The sequence below is a fragment of the Cnephaeus nilssonii genome (genome assembly GCF_951640355.1).
Source record: "Cnephaeus nilssonii genome assembly, chromosome: 7".
Classification (NCBI taxonomy): Eukaryota; Metazoa; Chordata; class Mammalia; order Chiroptera; family Vespertilionidae; genus Cnephaeus; species Cnephaeus nilssonii.
Genome location: NC_137078.1, coordinates 74,784,145 through 74,795,532, shown reverse-complemented (window position 1 = coordinate 74,795,532; position 11,388 = coordinate 74,784,145). Strand labels below are relative to the sequence as shown.

Below are 11,388 nucleotides of genomic sequence, written 5' to 3'. Positions count from 1 at the left end.
CCACCTCACCTGCCACCCGCTGGGAGCCTCTAGCTTCACACCACTGTCCTCGGTCTCCGTCGGCCCCTTCTTGCCTTTTCACTCAATGCCAGTTTAGATTTCAGGGTCTATTCTGTCAGCCTCTCTCGACAGTCTCCTCTACTTACATGCCCCATTGTCCCAGCATGGCACACTCCAGGTGACCTCCAGCCTAGGACCTGGAGCCTGGCCTCTGAGTGCTGTGGGGTAAGGCCCACCATCGTCCAGGCTGTGGTCTCTGTTAAGGCCGGGCCTCCAGCCTCTCGTGGGCTCTCACAGCTTCTGGGAATCGTGCTGTTTTTTGGTCCCATCCCTCTCCCACCCTCCACAGCAGCTCCTTAAAATGGCTGGTGCCTCACGGACACAATAGTTATTGGTCAGGGCCCCCTTCAATTTCCTGCTACAAAACCCACACCTGTAACCTGTGTCCATTCTTCTCTCTCTTCAAAATGGCTTTATAAGCCCAATCCTCCCCTTGTGTCCTGGACTTACCCTCCCTGCCTCCTGTTTAGGGACTTTAAGAGCAGCTTCTTCTTTACCTGTAGCTTAAACCTCTTTCTATCGACCTTAACCCATCACGTCTCCCATCCTCCAATCAGTCACAAGGACCTGTCAGTCAGCTCTGAACATCCTCGGAATCTGTTCTGTTTCTTTCTGTCCCTCGTCATCTTGCATCTGGACGATGGCATTAATCAGCCAACCCATTTCCTTGCCTCCATTTCGGCCCCTTCCCATGAAGTTTCTGTGTTGCAGGCAGGACGATGGTCCTAAAACACATTCTGACCAGGCCATTCCTCTGCTTACAGCCCTTCACTGGCTTGCTCTTGGCCTTGAGAAACTGCCACATGCTAGGGAGCTGCTGAAGCCTGGGACTGGCTGAGGGCCCCTCCTTAGCACCCCCCTCGCCTCTTCCCAGCTACTGCTCCATGTTTCAGCCACACAAACCCTTAGTGGTTCCTCTTTTTTTTTTTAAAAAAAAATATTTTTATTGATTTCAGAGAGGGAGAGATAGAAATATCAATGATAAGAATCATTGATTGGCTGCCTCCTACGTGCCCCCTACTGGGGGTCGAGCCTGCAATCGGGCATGTGCCTTAATGAGGAATCAAACAGTGACCTGGTTCATAACTCGATGCTCAACCACTGAGCCACACCGGCCAGGCCCTTTGTAGTTCCTTGAAGGAGCCACGTTCCTTTGTCCCTAGATCCTTCTGCTATTTCTTCTTTTTGGGGCACTCTTCCCACCCCTTAGGGCCAGCAGAGACATCACTTCTGGGGCTGTTTGGCCATTTCTTCTTATTCTTTTCAGGGAGAGCTAACCCTGGTTCCAGACTGCAGCCAGCGAGTCCCAAATCCTATTCTCACTCCCCTGATTAAATTTGTCCTGTGTTTCTCTGAGTCCTGAGGACAAAGTCCAAATTCCTCAGCTGGGCTGCCAAGGTCATTGCCCGGACAGGAGTAAGGAGGAGGGATTTGGTGGGAGCAATGTGAAGGCTTCCTTCCATAGGACTCTCAGTCTCATGAGGTGGAAGGTCAAGCCACCTGCAGAGAGTGATGTCAGGTGACGCTGGGATGTGAAGGGAATGGAGGTAACTTGAGGGTCACTGTGGGAACAGCTGACGAAGGAAACAGTGCGGATGAGCTACATTGCGGACCCAGCTGAGACTGGTGAGGAATTCATGGTGACACCTGCTGCCTGGCTGTGCCGGTTTCTCTAATAACCACTCACTGAGAGGCAGCAGGTGCAGTGAAGGCCAGTGTGTGGATTAGTCCATGGAGGTGGTTTCCTGGGAGACCAAAGGGGCAAGTGGCTAAGGAGTTGAGGACTCTGTCGAGGAGTGGGTGAAATGATGGGCCGAAGGATCATCACCAGAAGGGGGATAAAGGCAGGAGGGGGAGGTAAGAGAGGAAGGGACAGCTTTATATTTATTTTTTGTTAATCCTCACCTGAGGACATTCTTCCATTGCATTTTAGAGAGAGTGGAAGAAAGGGAGAGAGGCAGCAACACCAATATGAGAGAGACACATTGATTAGTTGCCTCCAGCACCCGCCCCAACTTGGGGCCGGGAATTGAGCCTGCATCGAACCTGGGACCCTTCGGTCTGTGGGCTGACACTCTACCCACTGAGCCAAACCTGCTAGGGCAGGAAGGGGAAGCTTTAGAGAGACAGCAGAGGGGGCCGGTGGCCAGCTGGTTGTAATGTGGACCGAGATGGGGTTTTGTGAAGTGCTTTGAGCAAACAGGCTGGAGGCGGGAGGTTGTGGGTGGGCTTAAGTGATTGAGGAAGCGGTAGCATTTCTGCCCTGCCTGTGCCTTGACCCAGCTCTTACCCTCCCAACTCCTGTTCCAGATGGGTGTGCAGATGTCTACTCCCACTGCTCTCTGAAGTAGGCCATCTGGGGACACAAACTATATTCTTCATGTGGTCTCCTTTCCAGGAGAGCCTGGCACGGGCCTTGCCTGGAGTAGCTGCTCATCCAGACATCTGTGCCATGTAACCCTCCCCCTTCCCATTTTCTGGGCCTCTGTTTTCTGTTTTCCTTTAGTTTCTTAAAAGAAATATTATGGAAGAGTCTAACCCAGTCTCGGCCAAAAAGAAACATGATTCCTCCCCATGTTACGGGATGGAGAGGTGTTCTGTGGTCCTCGAATGGCCCAGGAGTTGGTGATAATGATTGCTCCCTCCAGGAAGAGCCAGAATGTCTTGGGCAGGCAGGGTGGGGCCTCAGGAGAGTCAGGGCCAATAGTGGTCAGCAGCCTAACTTCCATACCCTTCACAATTATAGTTGGGTCTCTCCCTGATCCTTGCACACACATTGCCATCCAACAAAGCACCTACTATGCGTCAGGCCTGTGCTGGGAACTAGGGACACACAGGTGAGAAGACCCAAACCCTGCCAGGAGGAGTTTACCACCCAATTAAGGAGACAGGTGCACAGAGAAAGAATTGCAGACTGTTGTCTACAATTGAGGGTTTGAGGCTAGAAAAGGGGCAACTCTCTAGTTTAGGGGAGATGGTCAGGGAAGACTCCCCGAGAATGTGGTGCCCTAGAGAACTGAGTCTTGGAGAAGGACATGAAGGCAAGGAAAGAACACACAGAGGCGGGGAGAAGGGAGAGAACACGGTGAGGTCCAGCAGTAGTCGAGCATGTCTGGCTCACGGGGTGATTCGAGAGGGGAGAGACCAAATCGGCTAAAGTCTGTACGTTAGCCTGCAAGAGGTGGGGCCACCGAAGGATCTCAAGGTAATTTGCATTTTTTGTTTTAACACAGTCACTGGGGCTCCACATGTACAGGTTGGAGCTGGGGAGGGGAAGTCGCGTTTAAGAGGAGAAAAGAACAAAAGTAGGGAGAACAGTAAGGAGGCTGCTGCACAAATAGGCCGAGACGAAGAGCACTGTCTGGGAGGTGAGCGTGGAGGTCTGAGTATCACAAGAACATCTACAAAGGAAGTCCGCAGGAGCTGCTGTGTGTGCTGGACACAGGGCGAGGGAGAGCGAGGGTGCTGTCTGGGCCGGCTGAGGGTGCTAACCTGGACGCTCGGTGAATGGTGAGATGGAGGGGCTAGTTTAAGAGCGAGAAGAGGGGTTCCAAGTTGAGTATATGGAGGGTCCGAGGTGCCTTTAGGATACCTGGTGCTCCCGGACACGCCCTATTCCTTCTGCTCCCGCAGCTCTCTCCCTGGGTTGGAACACCCTTGCCCTCATCCAGCAGCTCGGTGTTGTCTCCAGGAGACGGCCTTGACCTCGGCAGCTGGAAGCAATGTTCTCTGGTGGGAGCCCTTGCAGGTCTACATTGAACACGTCTGGTCCCGACCTCTCTGCTCGCGGAGGTGCTGCCTGTAATCTGCACCTTGCGAAGCAGGAAGTGATGAAACGCTCTTCTGGTGAAACTTTGCCCTGGGCACCCAGGAAGTGTTCCTGCACCAGAGAAGGGGAGAGCCCTTCCAGGGTGGACCTCAAGCAGGAAGTGACTCTTACCACCCGAGGGAGTTTCAAACAGCCCTCCTGTGCCCAGGAGCCCAGAGTCAGGCCAGCCAGTGCCGCGAGGACACGGACCAGGACCAGGACCAGGACCAGGACCAGGGTGTTCCGGTTGCAGGGGCGGGTAGGGAGCTGCTGCCTCCCGCGTCACCAGCTGACAAAACCCCAAACCCGAGGCTTCCTCGTGAGCCAGCACATGAGCTAATGGCAAGGACCTCCCTGCCCTCTCTGGGACCAGAAACCCACCATCTTCCCGAGGCCGAGCCCCCCTCAACCCCCATCTCCCCTCAGCTTCATAGCAGCTAAGAGGAGGAACCCCAGGCTTTACTGAGGACACCTCCAAGATGCTTTTGTCACAGAATAGGCACCAGTGTTCACTTCGGATGCGGGGGGGGGGGGGGGGGGGGGGGGGCGGGGAGGGTGAGAAGGGAAAAGGAAAGTCTCTAGGTGAGGTGGGGATGTAAAGACAGTAACAGTAATAGCAGCCACCACTTTTAATGCACATCTGTAATGTTCCCAGTCCTTCCATACTCAATCCTCAGCATTGATGACCACAACCATGACTCTCAAAAACTGAGGCGCAGAGAGGCTGAATCACTTGCCCAGGTTCCCCAGCTGGGAAGTGGTAGAGGGGGATTCCAACGCAGGCCTGTCATGCTCCGGAGCCCACTCCGCCACCAGTGACTCTCCTCAATGAAGGCTTGCTGGTGTGGTCTCTGGGGTGGGCAACAGTCACTCCTGGGGAAGCCCCTGACGAGTGCTAGAGGGCAGGATTGGCTTGGAGGGGTGCTGGGAATAGGAGCGAGCCGAGAATCTCCAGGGGCCCCAGATACTTGTCTGCCTGGAGACCCCAGATGCAGACAGGCAGCCGCTGACAGTTCCATGGACACAACACCCAGTTCCAAGAAGACTCACACTCACCTTCCCGTAGAAGGCTGGACAGTCCTGGGGACGTGCACACACACAGTCACACACACTCACACTCACACGCCAGCACAGGTCCACGAGGCTGTGGCAAGGGCCCGGCTTGGTCAGATGAGGCTGGCGATGCTGGATGTGGTCTCGTGACGCTGGCCAGCAGAGAGCCGCCCTGAGATGCTGAAGATGCTGCCGCTGCCGCTGCGGTCACTGCGGGCGGAGGGGGCAGCTGCGCGGAGGGGAGGGCAGTGTCCACTCACGCCCACCTGATACAGCAGCAAGCCCAGTAGCAAGAGTGAGCCGGAGGCAGCCAGGGCGATGCCCACAGACAGCATGACGGTCAGCGGCCGGGCGGGGGCTGGGGCGGCGGCCAGCCCGGCCAGCGTCAGGCCGGTGACCAGCAGCACCAGGCCACTGAGCAGCACCACGAGGGCGTCGGCACCGCCACCGCTGCGCAGCAGGGCCACGTGTTGGGGCTGGCGTACGCAGTTCATGTCCTGCACGGCTGAGCTCATCAGCTGCTTAACCAGAACCAACAGGGCCAGCAGGCAGAGCACGGTGCCCACTGCCAGCCGCCACTCGCCCGAGCGACTGCTGGTGGAGGCGAGCAGTGCCACGCCGCCGGCCCCGCAGCCGGCCACGAGGCCCACTGCCATGGCAAAGCAGAGTGCCGAGCGCCGCGGCTCCTGGGACCACCATAACTCCACCTGCTCCGCCAGCACATCTGGGGGCAGCGCCCGGCCCCGCGGGGCAGGAGCCTCTCCTTCCGACATGGCCGGGTGTGGCGGGAGTCAGGGCAGCGGGCAGCACCAGCGGTCAGAGGGTGCAGATCATGGCCTGGAGCCCCCGCCACCTGCTTGGCAGCTGGAAGCCCGAAGTCCTATTCCTCTCGCAGTCCAGGGCAAAGTCACCATCGTCTGTGAGGGAGAATCACTGTTGTTACCTCCCCAGCCCACCTGCCCCCCATGGTCTCTCCTGGGGGCTGTGGGGATGATCCCTGAGAATCCTCCCAGGTCCCCTGGAATATCCCCCAAGAAAGCCCCCTCCCCAGCACTGCTGCTTGGGAATGCCTCCCCAATGACTCCAGGAGAGTTTCCCCATATAAAGCACCCCCACCCCTCCGGGGAACCCCCTTCCCCAGCTGACCTCTCTGGCTCTCTCAGTTGCCTGTCCCATCCCAGCTGGCCGAGGGAGCTGGTGCCATGGTGGATGGTGGACGGTGGCCGATGACGAAGAGCCAGAGATAAAGCCTCATTCAGGATCCGACTCACATGGCTTCAGCTGTCACCACTGACTCCTGGGGGGAGGGTGACGGGACGGGAGGGGGGTGACTTAACCCTTCTGGAACCAGCAGCCTGACCCTGAATATTCTCTCTTAGGGCTGTGGTTCCTTCTCTGCACATTAGGATCTAATCCCTAACACCCTCCTCCCCCTAACATTCCATCCAATCTCCCAGCCACGGCCCTCAAATCCCAAACTCCCTCCCGGGCTCCCGACCCATAAGCCAACTGTCACCTTGATGTCCCATAGTCACCTCTGATGCAACAGGTCCAACCCGAGCTCGTCATCTTACCCAAACCTGCTCCTCCTCTTAAGTTCGTTCCTCACGTATGCACGTCCCAGGGAGGCCACCTCTAGACATTTCTCCATCCCAGTCCCTGCCCTCATCCCCTCTGCTTCCTGACTCTTCAACACCCCACCTCCTCACGGGCCTTCCTGTCCCCCAGCTCTTCACCCCCCCCCGGCTCCCCCCACCCCATCCTCCTCCTCCAAGATTTTTCTAAAGTTGTGCAAAGGGAAAGAAGGGCTCTGGACCTGAACCCCAGCTGCAGTCCTTACAGCATGGGAACTCGGTGAGGGACCTCAGAGTGGTTCCTCATTTACTCATTTAACTTGTCCCGAAAGACACCAGGCAGCAGGACTGGGCAAAATGGAGCTGCCGGGGTCCCTGCCCTCAAGGAGCTTCGGTTACAGCAGGTTCGCGCCATAAATGCTGGGTGTGGATTAGTCAGAAGAGGGGTTTGGGGGAGGGTCAGGGAAGCTCCCTTGCGTTCACCTCTTAGAGCCCCAGGCTCCGTATCTTAAAATCGAGGACAAAACATTTATCTTGAGGGGGTGGGGGCGAGTCATTTGATATCTCCATTTCAGAATTTCAGTGGGAATTCTGGGGCCTGCACAGATGCCCAGAGCATGCTTTTTGAATAAAAGAACACAACGTTCGTTCCCTCCTCCAGTTCAGGATGGGACTCCTGCTATATACTTAGGACCCAGACCCTGGGTCACTTCCGGAATGTGACTATGAGGCTGTACATGGGTTACGCCCCACGTGAGGCATCATCAGTCCTCCACAACCCCTCTGCAGGGCAACCCGGCCACCGGGTAGGAGGGGCAGGTGCAAATGCCCCTAAGGGAGATGGAGAAGGGGCCGTGGGAGGGGCGCTGGTGTCAGAGCCACATTCCCCAGGGCGGTGACTGCACTGGTCAGAAAGTGCTTGCACAAGTGTGCTGGACAGTGGGGCCAGGCTGGGGGTGAGGTGGAGGCTCTCAGGTGACGAGCCAGTGGGAGAAGATGGAGGCGGCGGGGGGGGGGGGGGGGGGAGTAAGGGGGGCCCAGGGACACTCACGAGAAGCCTGGGAGTGCTGGATCCAATCCGAGCCCGGCAGGTGGAGCGCCCCAGCTCCGTTTCCGGGGGAGGTGCTCACCTGCCTAACCTGCACCCTGGTGAGCTCTGCGAGGGGGGTGGGGAGGGGAGGGAGATCAACAACAGGTGTTTCCCAGTCCGGGCTTGAGCTGATTGGCTGACGTGGCACTCCTTCTCCAGCGGAGGCATTCCTGGGAAGGGCGGGGCTTCTGTCAGCTGCTGTTAGGGCTCCGGCAGAATTCCCAGACCTGGGCAGCAGGAGAAATGTCTCTGCCCCAGCGCCTGGGCCCGAACCCATCCCCCCAGCTCCACCCCCATCCTAGATTTAGCCCCAGCTGCAGTTTCAAACCCTAACTAGAACTCCTAGCTCCAACCCCAGATCTTACCCCGCATCTTAGCCCCAACCTGGAACTTTGAAACCCAATCCCAACCCCCAGCCTCATTTCCAAATCTAATTCCTGTCCCAGCTCTCAAACCCAACCCTGAATCTGGCTTGGAACCTCAGCTCAAATTCCTCACCTGACCCCAGCTCCAAATCCTGGAATGAGGTCCTGGACCCCACTCTCACCGCAGTGCCGGCCTTGCCTCCTGTTCCTGAATCCAGCCCCCAGATCCCAAATCCGGATTCAGACTGAGCCTCAGCCCCAAATTCCCCAGCTGGTCCCTAAGCCCCAGTCCCTCCATCCCTTGGCACTTTCCCTGGGCCGAGGCCCCCACAAGCCCCCTGCTCATTCTCCTTCAAAACTCCATCCAGTGCCTGACTATGGCAGGTCTGCCTGCCCCGACCCCCCCACCACCCCCCGCCCCGTGGCTCCCACTGGGGGGCAGGAGGAGGCAGGATTTGAGCACAGGAAGGAGGGGTAAAGGCACTCCTGTGGGAAACAGGAGCTCCCTTGCTTAAAACACTTGCAGAACAAACTTCCAGATAAATGCCACACTCCTTCACGGGGCTCACAAGCCCCTGCCATACACACCAGGCCAGCTAATTGCCATGGGTCCCTGCCCTCCAGCCAGAATGCATGTCGTTCAGTTCAGCATGCTCTGCCCTCTGCTCTGCCCTTCCGGTTAGTTCTTGAACCCAGAGTTCCCTCTGCCTGGGATATTTACCACGCCCAGCCTCAGTCTGGCCAACAGGACTTCTTTAACTGAGATGTTACCTCCTCCAGGAAGCCCTCCGTGACTTCAAGACTGGTGGAGGTGCCCCTTTGGAGCACCCATGGTCCCTGTGCTTCCTCCACAACTGCTGACGTCGCATGCACTGTAATGTTCCTTATTTACTTACATGTTAGCCCCCACTAGACATGTGGTCCCCAAAGGGTACAAGTTTATGCCTATTTTGCTAACCATCGTGGCCTCAGCAGCCAGCACTGTGCTCGGCACATGGGCAGTAGTCAGGAAATGTTTGCTGAATGAACAGAAGTGTGAACTGACAGGGTTTTGAGCAGGGAGCATGTGAGATGAAGCGCAAAAGATGAGCTGCACTGGGCCTTGAATGCCACGGGGAGGTACTGGGTCTCGTCTGAGGCACCGATGGAGGGTCCTGAAGTATAAGTGGACATGGTCAGGGCTCCGATTCTAACAGGTGAGCCTGGCACCACACACCACATGTGCTCTGGGTGGGCTAAGGCGGGTGCTGGTTGGAGCTGGTTGGAGGCCGTCACCCCTCCCCTGGATTGAGATCCTTGAAATGAATGCCTCTTGCGCTCTCTCCTCCTGATGTGTTTGAAGGAGACAAGAAAACAAAACCGAAGTTACCTTTCCACCAGCAGCTCACAAAGTGCTTATGCTTGACCTGTCCATGCTTCTCTTCGCTTTGTGCTGTGGAGACGATAGGGGGTCAGTCCCAACTCGAGAGCAGTGCTGTCCAGTAGGAATATAACATGGGCCGCGTATGGAATTCAAGGTTCCAGTAGCCACGTTAAAAAGGTGAAAAGAAATCGACGCTACTACATTAAACTGGTTATTTAACCCCTAAATATTTTCACTGTAATATGCAAATGATTAAATGAGCTATTTCAGTCTTTCATTTTGTATGAATTGTTGAAAATGAGTTGTGTACCTTAGACTAGCCCCGTTTCAAGCGCTCCATCGCCACACGTGGCTTGCGGCTCCCTTACTGGACGGTGCAGCTCTGGGCGGTTCTGTCCCTGGGAAAGCTTAGGGTAGGCTGCCTAGTGCGGGGCAGGGTCTGGGGGCGGGGGGACCACGTGGTTTGCCATTTTGCAAAGCATTATAAAGGTGTCCCCTTCCCTGGGAGGAGCAGGGGGCCTGGCAGGCTTGCTGGTTGTGTATTCCCCTCGCACATGTCTGACATCTATGAGTATTTATCTTCCTGGTCCCAAGGAGGGGCCAATCCCGGGCAGACCCACGGTCCAGCTGTCCCAGGTAGAGCTGGGCAGGGAACTTGTGAAAATTCCCCTCCCTTTCCCCAATCCTGGTCCTGACATGTCTTCTCTCTTACCTCTCACTCCAAATCCAGAGCAGTGAGTGCCAGGGGAGTCCTACCTGGACACACCGACATTCCCATGCTCACCAGGGTCCCTCAGGTACTACTTGGGAGCAGCTGGCTGGTAATGGCTGCTCACACTCTATATGGGGAAAGATGGACACTGATGCCAGAACCTCCTATGGGGCAGGGTCTTCGGTGCTGGGAGAACAGGATGGCAGAGGAGGCTCAGCTGGGAACCCACATGGTGTGGCCAGAGCTGATGCTGACTCTAGAAGAAGGGCAGGAGAGCACCTGGCGGTCTGGGGCCCAGGCAGAGGGCAGCCTCCAAAGGCACCCGCGGTCACCCCAGCATTGCACGAGTCCCCAGAGCTCCATGATGGACTGCAACCAGAAGAATGAGAGTGGAGTCCATATGCCAATGCCTGGCCACTGGAGTGGCCAGCAAGGTTCCTAAGGCTGCGGGAGGAGAGACTGCCAGGCCCACTCAGTGAGGCGTCAACTGGCTGAAGAGACCCCGTGAAGGAGGAGGTGGCACCGTGAGGTGAGAACCTGCCCCTGGGGTCAGCACAGGCCAATGGACGGAGGTCTCAGGTGCAGCGGCCACCCAATCAATGCCACCCAACAGGTGGATGGCGGAACACACAAGACAGAGCGTGGAGAGGTAAGCAAGGTTATTCCTCTGGCCCCAGCTTTGCTAGCAAGAAGCTGTGCTCACCCTGTGCAGCTGAGAAAACACCTTGCGGATGCGCTGGCCACAGGGCCAGGTTCTGTTGTGGCGGGCTCTCCTTGGCTGGGCTTTCTCCTCCACCTTCTCCTCCCCAGCTGGGCCACAGCCAGCCTCCGGCTTAGGTAAGCTTAGCTGGCAGGTGTCAGCGCCGTTTTCTTCTGGGCTGGACTCTCCAGATGTCACACTCCTAATACCGCCAACACTTGGCCCAGTGCTCTGTTTGGACGCGTCTCCAGGGCAGGCTTAAGATCATGGGATGGGGAGGCCACTGGGGAGATGGCCTGCAATCCTGGCTCCATCGTGTGACCCTGCGCTGGTGACTTCATGCCTCCTTGGTTTTGGTTTCCCCATCTGTAACCTAAGGCTCATCTTAGAGGGGAAATGGGATATCTTGATTCTAAGGCATTTTTAAGTTGAAAAGTCTGTCATTTGAATGTTGCTACTTCATAGCCACAGCGAATTCATTTCCTTCTGGCCCTGAGAAGGGCCCGTTTCTTTGGCGTGTTCCTTCTTACTGGGTCTTTCTACCCCCCACCCCCACCCCAGCCCCCCTTGCTTGGACAACTCCCTCTGGTCCTAAAGTCAGGATTCACTTCTCTGCATCTCCACCGCCACCATGTTGGTTCCAGCAGTTGTCCTCTCCCATGT

The 11,388-nt window shown here is 56.7% G+C and overlaps 1 protein-coding gene across 1 annotated transcript; it reads right to left on the bottom strand.

Annotated features, from left to right (window-relative positions):
• Positions 1–4,495: 4,495 nt before the first annotated feature.
• TMEM125 (transmembrane protein 125) lies at positions 4,496–7,685 on the bottom strand. Its single transcript, XM_079777460.1, has 3 exons — positions 7,547–7,685; positions 6,068–6,218; positions 4,496–5,838 (listed from the first exon to the last, which is right to left on the bottom strand). The coding sequence occupies exon 3, from the start codon at positions 5,692–5,694 to the stop codon at positions 5,035–5,037; it is 660 nt and encodes a 219-aa protein (XP_079633586.1). The 5' UTR covers positions 5,695–5,838; positions 6,068–6,218; positions 7,547–7,685; the 3' UTR covers positions 4,496–5,034.
• Positions 7,686–11,388: the final 3,703 nt, after the last annotated feature.

Bases quoted from the DNA above. Each gene is read 5' to 3' on its own strand.
- TMEM125 (XM_079777460.1), bottom strand. From the start codon at position 5,694: ATGTCGGAAGGAGAGGCTCCTGCCCCGCGGGGCCGGGCGCTGCCCCCA.